The 18527-nt window shown below is 37.8% G+C and overlaps 1 protein-coding gene across 9 annotated transcripts in view; it reads right to left on the bottom strand.

Moving 5' to 3' along the window:
• Nucleotides 1-304: 304 nt before the first annotated feature.
• SORBS2 (sorbin and SH3 domain containing 2) overlaps nucleotides 305-18527 on the bottom strand; it is a 76090-nt gene continuing 57867 nt past the window's right edge. For all 9 annotated transcript variants that reach the window (XM_054383109.1, XM_054383110.1, XM_054383111.1 and 6 more), the window contains 7 exons: nucleotides 18137-18183; nucleotides 16723-16837; nucleotides 16497-16625; nucleotides 15626-15820; nucleotides 4241-4290; nucleotides 1175-1281; nucleotides 305-413 (listed from right to left, as the gene is read on the bottom strand). In XM_054383109.1, coding sequence (XP_054239084.1) covers nucleotides 352-413; nucleotides 1175-1281; nucleotides 4241-4290; nucleotides 15626-15820; nucleotides 16497-16625; nucleotides 16723-16837; nucleotides 18137-18183 — 705 coding nt within the window. In that variant the 3' untranslated portion in view covers nucleotides 305-351. The remainder of the gene's footprint in view (nucleotides 414-1174; nucleotides 1282-4240; nucleotides 4291-15625; nucleotides 15821-16496; nucleotides 16626-16722; nucleotides 16838-18136; nucleotides 18184-18527) is intronic.

Below are 18527 nucleotides of genomic sequence, written 5' to 3'. Positions count from 1 at the left end.
ATGCCCAAACTAGAAGCAGTTTCTCCCCCTCCCCACTGCCCCATGGCAATTCATCTGTGTACCTGTCATCAGGCTTTTCCTATTGTGTTTCAAACGAAAAGGCTTTAAAGCAGGGAGGATTTAAACGTTGGAACGATTCCTCTTGTTTCAGAAAAGCTTAGTTATTCATACCGTGGTGGTTGCTGTAACACTGGTGGAACAGCTGGGCGGGTGGGATGGGATGAGGATGAACTAGATGGCCTCTAGTTGAGACTGCAAGCAAGAAAACAGAAGGCCAGCGGAGCATGTTTTCTAGCAGCCTTATGCAGATGTGTTGCAGAGATGCAGCATAAATAAGTAGAAAAAAAAAATTCACAGCCTCTTGACATAGTTTCCAGGAAAAGTACCAAAGAATTTGGTTCTTCTTGAGGTTCCTGAAATTAGAAGCAATAGATGAAAGATGGGAATAACAACAAGAAATCACTATGTAAGTAAGCATGGCTTTTAAATTTGCACGTTTCATATTGCATAAACAGAAATATCTACAGCTCTTTGTAACTTCAGAAAGTTATTCTGAATTTTATTTGTGAGTGTTAACAAATTATAACTGCAGGAAGGAAAAAGCAAATAAAAAGAAGTATTTGATTAAACTGTTAGGCCTGATTAAAAGCTGTGCTAAAATTTTGATTTGGTACATAGAAATATTTTAATTTCAACAACATCAATTCTGTTAAAATAATCAGAATTTTTGAAATGCTGTGGACTGTTTAGATGATTGTTAGCCATTGTGTGCGTGAGGGTTTACGAAAAGATGAACCCATATCATTTAGGCCTAGGTATGACATCTCTGTTCAGTAATACTTGATTCTCACAAGTAGTCAGCTCTGTAGATGTACTCATGCAGGTTGTATGTTACCTGGTCTTTATGAAGAGAGCAGTGATTTTGTACAGCACTGTTGTCATTCGCATGTGATACAACAAACTGGAGGCACATGGCAATTGTGTCCATTGATTGCAAGAGACACAAGTGAAAAGTGGCCACTAATTTCAGTGGATTTAGTCTGGGATTTCTCCTGATAAAGCCAGGTTCAGGTTTATTACACTGAATACTAGAAATTAATTTGTTTAAAAGATACCAAGCAAAGAAGGCAGCAAATGATTAAAAAAAGCAAAAAGCAACTGAATTAAAACATACCCACAAACCATCCATCATCACATTTTTCCATCACATCAATGACATCTCCCTCTCTGAGCTCCAATTCATCTTCATTCCTAGGAGTATAGTTATATAGAGCCTGAAACCTTAAACAGGACAAATGATGCATTTTAAAAAGAAGTAAGAGTTCTTTGCACCTTTGCTGAAGTAAAGGAGCTGGTTTAAACATGAACTAATAAGTAACAATCCTTGCAAAAATAGGGTAAAAGGGTTTATTGTCCCTGGTGGAGTGAAGGGCTAAGTACTTATAAGAGTAAATAAATAAAACTTTACTGTCAAAGTAACTCATGAGACACTAAAGACTGGGGGTTCCAGGCAAACTTGATGGCTCCTCAGCCCATTGCTTTAAACCAGAGAACTCTATTGTTTTTATTTTATTTTTAGCATTATTTTATATTTAAGTCACAAAACCAAAAGATCTTCTAGAGGGAGCCTGCAGGTGTGCTATTCCCTAAGCCCCCACGATTGGTACTTAAATCTGTGGCTCTGCCTTTAAGCTAGGAAGCTGATCCCAGTCTACTCCTGCTCTGCCACAGCACAGCGAAGTGCCACACAGCATAAGTAAGGTGCCTGGTGTCATCCTGTAGATTGTGAAGGACAGGGGCCAGGAGAGTGGCTCACATCCCTTTCTGCTGTGACTGGGGGGCCTCCCTGGGCTCCTCAGAACAACTGCTGAGATGAGACTTGGCATTATAGGAGCACTGCATGTAAAAGAGTTGCCTACCTCTGTGGGGAAGGTGGGGAGTATCTGCTGATGGAAACACAGCGCTGTAACGCCTGCTTTGGCTAAAACTACCCTTGCTATACCCTTCCCACGTGAAAAAAAAACAAACCAACAAAAAAAACTCCCCCAAAAAACAGGGATAATAACAATGGAAACTCAAAGGGTATTCAGACACTGACTTGTACCTCCACCCCAGCCAGAGGCTACAGAGTGAAGAATGTAAGTTGGATAAATGGAAAGAGGTAGGGGATTACTAAATTATCTTTTATTTCTTGTCAGATTTTAATTGAATTTCTTGGAGCTGAAAGAATGGCAATAAACTCTTAATAAGGGGAATTAAAAGTGCTTGGGCAGACAGTCCACAAGCAGATCTCTGCAAAAGCCTGAGAGTCCTGCAGAATCTGCCTTTTTTTTTTTTTTTTTTGTTTCTTACCCCCTTGCCCCAGCTATGACTGACTGTGTAAAGGAATGAATAAACTGCAGAAATGCTACAAAGGAAATAGTTTTAACTTAAAAATATTGAACCAGAACATAATCATGTCCATTTCCCCCTCCAAACAAACTCACTAACTTTAAAACCTTAATGCCATTACACTTCTCCCAGTGAAACCAAAACAACTTCCCGTTTCTGTTAGCTCTGTGTCATTCAGGCAGTTTCTATGGCTTAAATGAGATATTTATTTCAGCAAAAAAAACTCCTGAAAGACCCCTTTGAAAATCCTATATGCAGATTTGTGCTAGGCTTAGTGTAATGATGGTTTTCCTGAATAAACTACACTTATTTTTCACATTGATGGTTTGGAGAAGACATTGTTCAAAGAAAGAATTGATTGTAACCTAATGTCTTGTGACTGGCAGTCACAAGAAAAGTCTAATTTTTATATTTAAATCACACTAACAAAATGGAAAGGGACTGGTTATTTAAACAAGTCTGGTAATTTGTGTAGCAGGATTAAGAACAATCTGTGCAAAAGATTAAATGGCAATAACATTTTCTGTCATGTTTATTGTCATTCCAGGGAAGAAAAACTATGATGATATTCTAAAACTGGTAAAATGCAGCTTCCAAAAGGTACAGGAGTTGCAGATGTAATGTATCATAAATAGGATTCAGGCCAATTGCTTACTCAAATACAGTAATAAAGAACTTCCTAGTTAGCACTCGTTGTACTTTAGATATCTAATTGTAGTCATTTCTAGATAATCCATTTTGATAACTCCTTTGTAATAATCTCGTTCTCTCTTTGCTAATCTGAGAATTTCTTAAATCTGAAAACTCCACTACCACCATTTACAACACTAACAGAATATGTATGGCATTCTATTCATTTCTATTGTCAATGTTAGGAATAAGTAAATTTAGTTATGAGCTACTTAAGTATATTGAACAGAACGAATTAGGTAACTATTGCTTACAAAACAGAGCTAGGTGCTTTCCGTATGCTCAACAACAGGAGCTTGTGGTTTGAATAAGATGGAAACCAAAATGTCCTGTCTGTGGTATAATTATTTTAGAACTTTTTGCCCCTCTCTTTTACCATTTCTTCAAGTGACTAACAGGTAAACTTTTAAATATTTGTAGATGCTAAGCCTTAGTTACATTTAGGAGAGTTAATCTCTCAGGGCATATTATGAAGTGCACTGATGCTAGAGGAAGGCTGGTGGTTTCAGTGGTCACTGAGTGCAAGACTGGTGTGGGGAGGATTTAAAAAATCAAACCAGTCTTGCACTGAACTTTCATTTTAGCAGTACTCTAATAGCCTTACATGTTTTATCCCAGCTGCTTACATTGCTTGAGAAAATCAGACTTGAGATCTAGGTTCTTCTCCAGTTTTTGTAACGTCTTTCTTGTATCTAATTTTTACTTGCACGTGTAAATTACACCAAAAGGTGTGAGGCTGTGTTCCTGTGATCAGCATTAACAAGTTCAATTTTTCCTCTCTGTTCACATTCAAAACTGCTTCTGAATAATTTGTGTCAAGTCATTAATGGAGGTGAGTTCAATCAATGTTATATCTCTATCTGGCAGTCTGCTGAGATTTAAAAATGGGGAGAATAAAAGGAGTCAAACCTTAGTTTTACAAAATTGTTATCCCTTTAAGGTATAAAATGACAAACTGTAAGTTGGCATGTCTGTTTAACTTGCAAACAACTAAGGCTTTGCCTTCTGGGACCTTCTTGGATATCTTCCTACATCATGTGGTTATCTGTAAATTTCTGAAATTTCTTCAGAACTGTACTTGGCATATTAACAAATTGATGATGTGCTGGCTGTGGCTTAAATGTCAGGTTTTGGTTTAGTAGACAAGAAGTATACTTACGGTTCCCCCCCACCGTGTATGTTTTCATGAGCAAGCACAGGGCGTTGTGGCTGAAATGAAATGATTTGAAATGTAGTAAGGATTTATAGTCTAAGGCCCCAAAGAGTTGGATAGGGGTATGACAGACACATAGTTGCTTGAGAGTTCATATTTTGCCTTGTGTATAATAACACCCTGCCCACCCTCCAGCTCAAAAATTTCTAAGAGACTTGGTAAGTGACAGAATTTTGGCAGGTTTAAAGATCTGACTTTTGGAGGACATAACAAAACTAAAAACTTTGAATTTTATCAACAATCTATTCTATTTATAGTATAATAGAAAGTTGGAAAAGAACCCTGCTGCCTCTTCACTGTGAAACAGAAATAGCATTAGAGAAATCAGATGAAACTGATGAACAATAAACATTCCTTGGGTGAAGTCTACGCTTAGATAAGCAGAAATAAAATCTCCAATAGGTAATGGCAGAATTTAAGACTACTCATAGACACAAAACATACCAATTTACATCAAACACACACAGAGAACTAACTTGACAAGCATAACATGCTCTGCTTCAATTAATTCTGTTTCATTTCAAGGGGGAGGACAAAGCCATGCAGGCTGTTGAGAGGCAAAGAGCAGACAGAATTTTTTTAAAAGAATGCATGTAATTGTGTGAAAATAATTAACACTTCAATGAAAAAAGTAGTTTGTATTTCCAGTGCAAAACTTCACGAAAGGAGCTACTTTTCTTCATGAAAAGTATGCAGCATTACCCACCACTAATACCCTACAACTCTGGATGCAGTGTAAATGAAAAATATCAGCCTCCTATAAGAAACCATGTCCTGCTTAGAAAGACATTGACTCACACCAATTAGAATCTGGTAGGGGCCGGAAACAGTGCAGGAGCAGCTGCCTGGGAAAGCTGTTGGTGTAAGAAGTGATCATTATTCTCTGCTGACTGAGGATGCTCTGTGGTCATGCTGTAGAGACTGACAGTCTCATACAAGTCTGGAACTCTGTTCCAGGGGTATGGATATCAAACACAGCTCCACAGCATTTTCTTTCATGAATTGAGTAAAATGAAACGTGCTCTTGAAGCCATAGGGTTTGTCTTGCTCTGTGGCTCTCTCTTTCCCAGCTAATCTTTCAGCTAATCTTGCTTCAGTTTGCTCTTGATGAATGTTAAAATTCAGTGTGTATTTTTTTTTCCTGTTCACATTCAGAACTGTTTCTGAATGCGAGCTGGCATCTCCAGATGAAACTGAAGTGGTCAAATTTATTTTCATCATGTTTACACATGTACCTGCAGAAAATACTGGGAACATTCACCACCTCATTTTTACAGTAGGTAGAGTATAACTTTAAAAAGGTGCCTAAAGATGCAGGCATGTAAACTGCAGAATTTTTATTCATTTTAATGAAAGGTAGGTGGGTAAGAGATTTTAAAAGAAAAAAAATGTTTATACCTGTTTTCTCCCTCATTTAACTCTCCTCTACCACTCTACATGAAAGACATGACACATACTGAACCATCCAACAATAAAGATTGCAAACTAGACATTTAACTTCTCAGTAAATCCCCTTCAACAGTTGTCTTGTCAAGTGAGAAGAGAATACTCCACTGGACAGATTGCTTGGTATCTGGAGTGGAATCTGACCTTGTTCTAAGCTAATCTTTCACTGGGTCCATAACTGAGCTGAATGCCAAAGATAGTCAGAGATGCGAGACAACTTAACTGAGGTTAAGGATTTTTCTTGCAGACAATGAAAGTCAATGACCTAAACAATACTACAAATGGTTTAATGCTTTGTAGATATACCCAGACAGGAAGAAATTAGGTAGATCACTACTATCTTCTTTTTCTGCATATGCTTCAATGCTTCAACCATTTTACTGCTAGTTAGCTACTGCAAAAACAGATGATAGAAAAACAAGGTGAGTGAAGATTTTCAACCATGTTATTGCTACAGAGAAAACTTTGATGGAATTACAATCCAGGAAAACTAGGGTGAAGTAATCTGTGCTTTCTGAACAGGGGGACCTTGAAGTTGTGTTTGAATGCATTCCTCAGTAGTGCCTCAGCTGACATCCAGAAGCTTTCTTGACATTTTCTTTCTCTAAGCTCTCATTCCCGCATACAGTGGCATGGGCTAGAATGGGGACTGTGGCAAGGTCTGGCTAATTGTGCTTAAGAGATGTCCCAAAATGCATCATTTCATGGGAAGCTCTTAATGCTTAGGGTTTGTACTTTCCAACTATAGCTCAGTGCACTACACTATCCTGTTTTGTGGGAAAAATTGTAGGGCCTAATTCCAAGAACATAAAAAAGCATGCAGTCAAGTCAGTAGTCCCAGTTATTTATCTGATTTTCATGCATGACTCATATGTGCTTGCATGTAACAGTTCTGCATAGTCCTGAACATGCAATTAGGTATACAATTTGTGCTCTTGTATTTTTGAAATTGAAGAAATAAATGCACTAAATATTTACCAATACAGGCCTCTCAATATATTGTAATATGTAATACATGTAATTCATTTGGAATAAAATTAAAATAGGGCTTAATCCTCTTTTACTGATTTTATTCCCAGTTTGACCTTCTTTGGGGGATGGTGTTGATCTGCCACTACAAGAATCCTGGCCTTCCCCTTCAGTGAGGAAGAAAGCACTGTCCGCTCACACCTGGTAGCAAACAGAGGCCTGTCAAAAAGCCAAGACTTTGGAAAGGTACACAAACCTGCCTATCTTAAATTAAAATTAAAATTTTAAAAAGGGAACCACCAGAAAGACTACACACTAAAATCATCAGCAACAGCATGGAAGTAGTTAATCCTGTTTTCAGTTTTAAGAGCTAAATGGAAACCATAATTTAGTCTTAAGCTGACAGTAAAACACAAACTGTAAATTCTCATATAGTTTAGGTTGGATTTTTTTTTTCTTCATCATTTAGATCACCTTTTTTAGCAAAACGTACAAACTCTAAGCTGACTTTTGGGCTAGGTAAAAATTCTGTTATGTTACTGTAATACTACAGATATGAAGGGAAAGTCTAAAGAGTATTACAGGCTGGAATACCAGTGCTTGGATAAAGATAACGCTATTGAGTGAACATAATATTGCAGCAACAAAACCTTTTGCAAAGAAGGACATGAATTCAAAGCCAGGAATTGAGCCTGTATACATGCAATGAAGTATAAATTTTTGATTCTTGGAAGTTGTAATCTTAATAAACTAGGAATGATTTGAAACAGAAGAGTAATTTAGGAAAAGGAGGATAAATGTAAAGAACCTTGATCTCTTACATCCTGTAGCACTGGAAATACTACACAGTACTGTAGAGATACAATACACTAGTGGCTCTGTAAAATACCTTTTGGCACAAACAGACCTGTTGGCTTTACTCAGACGTAGCACAGAAGCACAACAGGAAGAAAACACAGCAAACTGATAGTGTTGAGACATCTGGGCAGAAGCAAAATACTGAAAGACTAGACACTGAGCTCCTTTTCCATGGAAATGCTGTTATTGCACACTGGGCATCCAGTACCATACCCTGTGTGAATAGCTGTGACCTCTGACAGGTGAGCTGCAGGATCTCCTAGTCATCACTGGGCTACGAGGAGGTTTACCAATAACAAATATCTCTCTCTTTAAATTAGCCTAGAAAAACCACAAAAACTGTGTCAAGTGAGAGTTTAGGAATGCAGCATCACAGGATTGCTGTTGCTTCATTCATACATGCAAACTGAACATGCTTTCCATGACAACAAAAAAGCAAGTATGTTACCAGTGTTACCAGAGCAAGTCATGGTACTATTAGCAGATGGTACTTTCACTGTTGCCACTGTATCTCTTTTCCAATGGCTCGCTGCTCTGGCACATTGCAGTTAGAAGATTAATCACACACAGTATATGCAGTTGGAGTAAGAAGTTATCGCAAGTGTACCCACTGGAGTAGCTCAGTTAGAAATACAGAAAAGCTCAACAGCACCGAGCAGAAATACCGTCTTAGAAACACCAATGACAAAAGTAATTCCTTGCTGTTAAGCAGAACATGGACCTTACACTTGCATTTAGAAAGCAAATAAATACTTGATGGTAAGTACTTTAAAGACAAATCCTTGATTTGTGAATATCACTATAAATCACTCAAAATATTTGCCGGAATTCAGCTCCTAAGTGGGGGTAGGCGCAAGTGTGAATTCTCGGGGCAGAGGTGAGTCAGAGGAAATATTGAGAAGAGCAGAGTGCTGACACTGGAAAACTTTTCTTTGGTGTTTGACTGTTTGCTAGTAGAAAGTAGAAAGAGAGGAGAAGAGGAAAAAAGGTAAAAGGACACCAAGGGAGGACACTTCTCAGGAAGTGTCTTCAGAGGCCTTCCTTGGGGGAGAATACATGCCTCCCACCATCACAGAGCAAAGTGACACTCCCCACTTATATCCCCTTTTATTCTACCGCCCAGTTCCCTGGTCATGCTTTAGATTTGAGTCACATTCCAAATGTATATATACACACACACATATACATATGTATGCATGTATTTTTACAAAAGTCACCAAACTACCAGGATACAGTTTCAAGAACTCTTTGAAGAACCTCTCTTCACTTGTGATATCTGAGTCTTGGAAATGTCTCATGTTCTTTTTGCTGTAACATTTTTGAGCAGACTTTAAGCATGGACAACATGCACAGAGAGGATAGGAGCTGTCCTTTCTTACCAAGTCCAGCCTGTAGACTAAGTAGCAAAAAATGACAGCCAAAACCTGTCTACACTTACTTTAATCCCACTCTCTATTCTGGCAATGTAGTCATTGTTGATTGCTGAAAAAATTTTTGCTTACCCTTGGAAGGAAATAAATCTTTACCTCATTCTGGAAATATTGTACCAAAAAATTAAATCTATTGTTGGCAGGAGCGTATCTAATAATTTCAATGACTTTCAAGTAGGTAGGTCTATATTGATCAAGTTTATACAGGAATCTATTCCCTAGACTTAAAAAATAAATAAATTTTCAAACTGGATATTGGTTTGAAAATAATGATTATGAGCTAGAACTCTGTAATCACCCCCAAGACCTCTAGTTCTCAGTATCAAGCTTTTGTCTCAGCAAGATGAAGTTATCTTCCTTGGTTAGTTAATGTCTTGCTTCCAATAAAAAGCAGCACACTGTCTAGGACATTCCCAGGAGCAGATATTTTAACTCTCAAAAGAGATTTCTATTTGTTTTCAGCTGAGATTAACAAGCTTTGCTCAACCAGATCAGGGTCACCTAAAAAGGATTTCAGTGTAGAATGTTTTGAATTGCATAGGTTAGACTAAGTAAAAAGTACCCATCAAAAACACTGCAAAACATATTCAGAGTTGCAGAAAAAAAGGCAATACTGTGTTTTATACCTTCTCTGAGGTCAAACACACGTGAATCCCCTGACAGATTCATGCCCTGAATGGAACTTTTGTGTCTTCACTGATTTAGAGAATAAACAACACATCTGGGGAACCTTTAAAGTTCTTTTAAATCCATTATGTCTGGGTTTTCCATGAACTCGCATTGTAAGATGGAGTAGATTTTTTTTTTTTTCCCCTGTGAAAGGTTTTCTTTGGCCATAGATGTAAAGATCACTGCTTCTAGAATAATTTCTCAAACTTTTTGCGTGGCTTTTTCTCATTTTCATGAGCAAGCAGACTCTATGGATGTTAGCACTGGAAATAGACTTTGTCTATCTAGAGCAACTTTCCAGATTTCATTTTTCTGCCACAAAATTGCAATGCTGACACAAAATGTAGTCCTGAAGAGGGAACAATCTTTGTCCAGTTCTTGACTAACAGATTTGGTATTTAAAACATTACCCTCTGTAGTAGTGCTTTACTGTGAAATTTGACTGATCTCCCAGGCTTTGGATTGAAATCGAAAACACTTTTACACTACAAATGTTACTTGGTTTCTGCCTATTTGAGTAAGATTCTGTCTCTTTCAATTAAATATGGGTTACTGATGCCCTGGTATGGACTTGAAATAGATTTGAAGCTTTCTCCTTTCCTGTCACTGGTATCTCCTTAACCTATTTCCTTGTAATCATAACTGCTATATTTTTACCTTGCATTTCATTTGAAGAAGGCCTATCTTAATACTCCATGTGCTTTGTTATTTAATGTTAGTAAAGGAAACAATACTTCTGAAAAGATCAAACTCAGTGTTAGCCTTGCAGTTATTTCATATACAGGAAGATTTGCAACAATCCATACTCAAGAGGTGCAGTTACCTTTGACTTTGGTGAGTCTTTCTCCTGCTGATGTAAGGGTTTAGAAAGGAGAGGAGGTGAGAGGGAAGCAGCAGACAGGGATGTTGTAGGAACAGAGTGAGAAGCTGGTGCCTTGGCAGAATGAAATGGAAGATTAGAAGACAGGTAGAAAGGAGGATCAGTGTCTCCTATGTTCCCCCAGAAAGTAGAGCTGGCTTAAGTGTTTACGAAAAATTAGATGTAATTATGCTATAAACCCAGCTGTGAAGGATGTAAAATGCTCAACAAGGAGTCATGTAACCAACCTGAACAGTTGGAAACATGATGCTCATTTTATTATTTGTTTACGTTTCTGGAAGAAAATCCTTCCTTGAAACAAGTTGCCATTTGTGGCTGTAGATTTCATCTCTATTCTTATGGTTTTGTCCTCTCTTTTTCAGGTCAAGTAAGGGTAAAGGCAGCCTGCAAAATCTTTCTAGTTTTACATTTGGCCTAAAACACATTGGCCTAAGTATCCGATTTACACGTTTGCACGTGCCAGCCAAGGCCACTGCCTAAAAAGTCTGGACAGAAAGAAATTGCAAACTGTGCAGTGATATTGTGGCATTTAATGGCTAGCACATATTTGGGATAGTTCAGTGCTGTACTGTCCCAAAGAGGAGCTGGGAAGGGCTTTAGGGTAAAGCATTTGTGTAACTGCCAAACATAATCCGATCTGTTATTATTAAGTCACATTCTCGTAACAGAGTCTACTATAAATAAATCAGCTGGTGAAGTGACACATGTGAAGTACAAACCACTGAGTCTCTGCAGGAGGCATTTCCCTCCCTCTGAAGGCTGTTGATAGCATTTGCTTGCTGGGGCCTCTGGCTTAAAAGGGGTGGTATATAATGGGACAGTGAGGAAAATGGTTGACTGGCATGTTACACCAGAAGCTGGCAGCTAAAAGGACATAAGGGAAAGAAGCAGTAGAATTGATACACCATAAAAGTTACAATGGTGTATATGCCTGTCTATGAGAAGGAACTATTCCCTAACACTGCCAATTTTTATCAAATGCAATAGTATAAAACTGTGCCTGTGCACAATGCAAACATGTCAGTACAAGAAAAGGAAGATAATTATATTAAGTTACCTGAACACAGAAGCCAGGTTTTTCAGAAATGAAAATACCTTATCGATAATTGGTGATGTGTATCCTTCATAACGTACCATAGAGTCTCCTCCACTTGCTATTGGGAATTCTAAACTGTCACTTCCCCGATCCTCCTCTATATAGAGTCTTGTCAGTTCTTCTGTTGTGTCTTGTGGTTCTATACCGAAATCTGATTCTTGAAGCTTTGATTCATCCCCCATATTAACTGACAAATCTGAAGTACAGATTTCCTCTTCATTTTCAGCCGTTGCAGCTAGCACGCTGGAGATGTGGCCACCCTCATGTGGCAAAGGGATGTTACGGATGGCACCAATATTTTTGCCTTCTCTTGTAGTATCTGACAGGTCTCTAGGTACTTCAATAACTGAGGAGTCAAATATATCACTCAAGTATTTTTTTCCTGATCTGGTGTTGTTGCTGGTATGCTTATATGCTATGTCAAGAGGTGAGCTGGCTGAAGATGAGACAGAGGCAGACAAAAGAAAGGATGGAGGAAGAGCTGTAGGAGACTTGGGAGATACCTCTGTATTTGGAATAAAGTGACCATCCTTAACTTGATGAAAGCTATTACCTGGGGAGATTGCTACAGGCTGGGATGTTGTTAATGCCAAAGAATTGAGTTCTTCTAAGTCACAAAGAAAATTGTCTGAAAATGGTGGAGAAGGCATGCTTGAAGGTGAAAAGCCAACAGTCCTTGAAAACCAGTCACTAGTGGCAGCTGGGAGAATCTTTCGATCAGCATGTGACCAAGAGGAGGAAAGGTGTCTGGAAAGTGGGGACAGTGCTTGAGAAGGCAACTTTGAAAATAAGAAAAACATGGGAATTTAAATAAATAAATAAGCATGACAGAGAAGTAGAATACGAGTAGACTGGAAAAGAAAAATGTCTGCAGCACCATCTGGATTATAGGGTATCATCGTTTCAGTGAGCACGAGTGTCTGAAATCATTACTACATGAATCAGAACAGCAGGAAAGACATTTGAAAGATGAAACTGTATCAGGTTCTGGCTTGGGGCTTAAATGTCAAATATTATGACAGATCTGAATCATTACATTCATGAAGGCAACCTGCATTGGATCTGCTAAAGTTATGTTACTTATAGTGCTGTTAGTGACCCTGTCACAAGTTATTAAATCGTACAAGTAATATTAATGTAAGTATCCTCAAACCATTCCTGTTGTTTTCAGAACAGCATTTTCAGAAGTACACTTCTGTGTCATTAAATATTTCTTCTCAACTCTAACAACTGAGGCGATTTCTAATTATCCTAACAATTCTTCTATTTTTCCTTACTAATTCTGAGTAACTGTATAAGAAACATCTTTAATACACTGCATACTTTTATTAAGGCATGAGCAGTCACAGAATCCATTTTTTTTTCTTTTCAAAATGACATCAATATTTATGGCAGGTATATTCAATTCTAACTGAATGTAGATAGTCAAATAAGCTTTTAAAATAGTGACAGCACAGTACACAGGAGTATATTTTGAGTAGCATTACATAATATTGATTGAAGTATCCTTTTGGTAAAAGAAACATGCTTTTGTAAGAATGAGAGACTGGCGAGTCATACGTACACAGCATCAGTGGATATCCATTGCTTCAGTAAGTACTGAAAATGCATTTTTGTTACTATTAATCACCAAAACTAAAATTGAGAGAAAAATATTTTGATCTCATTGTTAGAATTATCCAGAATAATCAGCTGTACGTCTCTTTACATTATCTACTTTAGATTTTAATTATTATTCTAGAATAGGACTGCAATTTCAAAATATCACAGAACTGGAAGGTTAATTTACTTACCTTCTGCTTGAGTTTTCCTGAGGCAAATAGCTTTATTTTATACTTAGAAAAAACCTTTGCTACAGAATCTTCTCTACCAAAGTAAACAATATAGATTGATACAATGCAGTCTGCTAAGGAAGTGTGAGGCTGTTACAAGCAATACTCAGTGTCTCTCCTTCACCTTTCTTCTTCAACAAGGGCCTCTAACCTGTGGTTTTAAGGTCAATGCTGAGGAGACATTACCAGTTTTAGTTTCTTGTGGCTACAGGCTGCACCAAAGATACAAATGGTGTAGGCCCAGTTAAGGAGAGCAAAGTTTTCTCCTGACTCGTATTGCTGATTTGGTTTTGTTGCCATTAGGTTGGTTTAGTTTAGTGCAATTGCTCTAACAAAAGGACTGATACATGCTAAACTCCAAAGGAATAGGTAACGTGGTATTAGTAGTGATGGCAAATCCCATAACACCTTTGGGACTGCTAAAGTTCTTCTATGTAGTCAGGAACAAGGTGCCTTCTTGCATGGTATTGCCATTTCTGAACACAATTTGATTCAGAAACTTGGTGTCTGTTTAAAAGTGCCAGCAGTCTCCTCTCCCTCCACCCCCTATTTGTGCTAGAACCACATGATTACAAAAGTTTCCTATGTAACAAAGAAAGCTTCTTCCACGTTTTTACCCTATAGAACTGATTTAGTAGTAACTAACTAAATACAGGTGATAGGACAATTTTGTAATCCAGATGTAAATGGTATGCTAAACAAGGGTTACAGTTGTTACACAGCCACCAGCTTTAGCTGTGGGATGCGTTAAGAGACAAGAGTGCTCTACAGAAAATGGGGAAGGGACATCTCCAAATGCAAGGAGACAGCTGTAATATGGAGCACCTACACTGCCTCATACTCTTGACTTCCCTGCAGGAACCTCTGGATTCCTGTAGTAATAAGAGGCCCTAGCTTATGAATATCTCAGTCTGCAGCTAAAGAATATGATGCTGCTTCAACATTTCTTTCCAGAATGGAAGAGCAAAGAGCTAGTTTTATGTTGTGACACGTTCTGGGAAACCAGACAAGACCTGTTCTAGAACTATCAAAAATCAGTTAATATTTAGTTGTAAGCAGTATTTTCAGAGGCCACTGTTGTCTACAAATGACGTCTTTTGGTAGCTGTCCCCAAAGCCGCAAATAAATGCGGAACTTTTCTCTTTTCAGAGGTGTGTAAGTATGCAAGTATATGAAAGTGGAAAAAGAGATAAAACCAAATGAAACAGATATAGATTAATAGCAGGATAAGAAGTTTATAATTACACACTAGATCTACTGCCCATGCTGAAGACGTAAACAGCAAAGATAAAGAGGAATATTTAGAAAAGTTTTCAAAATCATTGATAATATGTTGATGATAATTATGGTCCCTGCACAGATGACTGAAATCTCAGAAGTGAATGATAAATAGGAACACAGGAATCTTTTTGCAGATTCTGTAGTATGATTTGTGGTGGTTACATAGAATAGGGAGGAAAAAATTTGAAAACCTATGAAAGACACTTGGTGTAAAAATTACAACTATAAAGCTCTGAATCCAAGTTCATTGACAATGTGATGATACTTGGCTTGCTGCTAAATGAAACAATATTGTGACTTGTCATACCACTCCAAAGAACCTCTGCTATACCAACAGCTTCCTTTTAGAGTGTGAATGGTAAGAGGAGGAAGGTTGTAGTACAGAATCATTATCTCTCTACTTTGAAAGGCATAGAACTGGTCTTGGCAAGCTGTGTCCCCACACAAACTGCCTTGTCTTGCCCTTTTCATGCTTATAGGACAGCAGGCTTTTAGGAGAGCTGTGTTATGGAAAGTGCCTTCACATTGCACTATGAAAAGACTGCTAGGCATATCCTTAATGCTCAAATTCTAAGATTCCCAAATAAATGTTCTGTCAGCTTGGTTTTTCTGCCCAAATTTTGCCTGGCTCTACTCTCAGTAATTTAAAAGCTAATAAATAAAAGAGCAAAAGTCCAGGTAGACTGTAAGATACACACTCAGCTATTAAAAGATTTTAATAACAAGTTAGTAATGCAATTCTACCTATATAGGAAAGAAAATGTAGTATACTTAATACATTAAATTATGCATTTTCTGACATTAACAAAGAAATTGCAAGGCCTTCTTAACCCACTCTAGGCAGGATAGCAAAGGAAAAAAAATCCTTACCTTAGATGAACTTAAATGGTGTATTCTGTCACTTTGGGGTATTGGAGGATCAGGGTAGTCATCAACACTTTTTGATGCATTCTTTTTGATGACTTCTACATAGGAAACAGGGAAGATGCCTTGTCTGTTGGTTCCTGGTATTTTACCTTCATACCAGTTTTGATCAACACGCTTAAGAAGAATTACTCTGTCTCCCTGAAATGCATGATGAGAATAAGTTAGCAGCAGATACATTGTAAGTTATTTTTTTGAATAGCAGATATTATTTTAACATATAGTGTTACTTTCCCATCAGTTTTGAGAACCATCTCCACTTTCACATTTCTCCTCCCATTTAGAACAGCCATGTATACAAGCACCATTCCAGCAAAACAGGAGGCTCGTCATGGACTACACATGCTAATTGTTCTAGCTCAGGAGAATCTCATGTGGTCTTCTACTCTTGGTTGGGGGATTAACATTTACACTTTTCTTTGGAACATAACCTGTTTTAATTTCTGGCCAAACTATTAGTTTACACCTGAACTTTGATATGCAATAGCATCTGCTATGGCCATTTTCCTTAAATGTGGTAAAAATTAAACAATTAAATCCATGCAAGGACTTTCTTATTGATAAAACTGGAGTAAGTGGAGGTAGAAGCCTACTATTCCATGATTCTATCAAACTTATCCAATGAATTCATGGGAAATATGAATGAAAGAAGAGCTTTTCCTTTGTAAAAGAGCTGGGCAGTGGCTTGCTATCATTATGTTGCCTTATGCACAGCAAATACTGAACACAGAGTGCACCAAAGCACACTATTTACCTCTATATTAATTCTGCGGTAGACCTGTAACAGTATTTTGGGAAAGATAGTTCTAAACAGTACCTTTCGAAGTGATAACTCCACATTTGTGTCTGCACTAAAATTGTATTTGGCAACAGCTTCTCCAATCTCTCCAATCTGTGCAGGGGGAGGTGGCCTGGCAGGCTGTGCTTTTTCTGGGGGAGAAAGCTTCTAAGGAAAAAAAAAAAGCCACAGATTTTAATAATTCTCATGAAGTTTATTGACCTATTACCCAAACTAATTCAAGGAATTAAAACGGAGAACAAACCTCAACATAAGAAATTGGGAATATTCCAACTCTTCCATGGTGCTCACCCTCATACCAGTTTTGATCAATTTTCCTGAGGATATAGACAGTATCTCCTTTCTTAAAGGACAGCTCTCTGTAACAAATTTATTTAGATCAGGTATTTACAGCTTTACATTTAACTCTTCTACCTGCATAGTTTCTGAGATCTTTACAGTTTGGAACTGAAACAGAATGCAGCAATTAAACATTTGAAGAAAAAGTGTCACAGCTGTGGTACTTTTATCAGTTATTTTACCATACAAAATGAAATTATTCAAGTTTATGAATCTCAGGTACTATCTGTACATTATTCAGGGCTGTTTTACACTATAATTCTAAGAAAGTATTGTTATTACCAGTGCTCTTGGTATAGGACCTGCATGCAACTGTGATGTCTTTCTGATTGACTGTGTGGATGCTGCTTTTATGATAGGCCTTTGAGCGGTATTTGGTGCTCTTTGTGAAAGCAGTAGGGAAAACTATAGAATATATCCCATGTCTCTATGGCCTATTACTACCTTTTCGCAGCAGTGCTGCTTGGCTTGCTTCTGCTGTATGCATTTTTCTTCCAAGACAGCTGTTCAGAAGTGTGAAGAACACAGGATTCTGTTTTCGCCACTTCTGAAACTCAAGGCCTGTCATATTCTTAATATTGGATATCCAAAAAAGGAATTATCCAAATCATTAAGAATATTTTCAGATCTTGGACTGGCAGCTATTTGGTGTATCATCCATTTGGGTTTTCAAAAGCTAATCTGCTGTTCTGATAATTCCAATTATGAATTTTCTACCAGATACAACTATTGTAATTCTAGTGTCAGTGTTTGGCCATTTCTAAAGACTGAATGCCCTGGATTATCAGAACAACAGCAGAAATTAAATAACAGGCATTCTGCTGTGACTCTCTCATATCCTAAACCGGTGGTTCCTGACTTTCTTTTTCTCATGGCCCACTGCGGTTTGTCTTGGTATGAGACATACCACACCCTGCAGAGAGCCTGTCTATGTTAAGACAGGAAGATGCTGAAGCAACACACAGAATTTTGCTAAGCACACTATACCAGTAGCATGCTACCTTGTGTCACGTAAATACAATTCACAACTAACTGTCCAGTGGGTGACCCTTGGGACCTGTGCTGCGGAAGGCTCAGATGCACAGCCATTCATGTGTTCAAACAAATACAATGGAAAATATAACAATTTAAGACATTTTTATTACAAACTAACTCCTCACACAGTCTGCTAATGCAGACTGCTGTGACAGCAAGGAGAGACCTCTGCTTCCACAGCATTTGCTGCTGAAACTGGCTGAAACAGCAGTTAGTTACCACAAGTGCTAGAAAGATTTTTCTTGAATTATGAATTCTTAAATGAACAGAAGTCTAGTACTTACTTAGAAGTCTGAGCTTTAAAGTCATATACAGCTCTAGCTGGCAGTTTCTGAAAAGCAGGCAAAGTGATTAATATATTCAGGCAGTATTACTATACAGTAAACATGTTTCAGCTTTTAAAACATGTGACCAAGATCCAATAGAAAATGATGTGTGCTTCTTGCAGTAACAGGTAATTAAATACTGGTTCCTTTTTCGAGGCAGTTAGGTGTTTGTGATCAAACTCTTAACCAAACTGCAGCAATATAACCATTGTAAGTAGATCTGATGTCAGATCCTGTAACCATTTCTAACCTGTAGCATCAAGGTAGATGGTGTTAAGAGGCCAAGGGCCAAAAACTTAAGTATTAGCAATATAAATACAGTAGTCTCTTGTGGTGACATTATTTTGTG

This window comes from Indicator indicator, chromosome 8, assembly GCF_027791375.1.
Source record: "Indicator indicator isolate 239-I01 chromosome 8, UM_Iind_1.1, whole genome shotgun sequence".
In the NCBI taxonomy this organism is placed as follows: domain Eukaryota; kingdom Metazoa; phylum Chordata; class Aves; order Piciformes; family Indicatoridae; genus Indicator; species Indicator indicator.
This window is presented reverse-complemented; position numbering and strand designations above follow the sequence as displayed.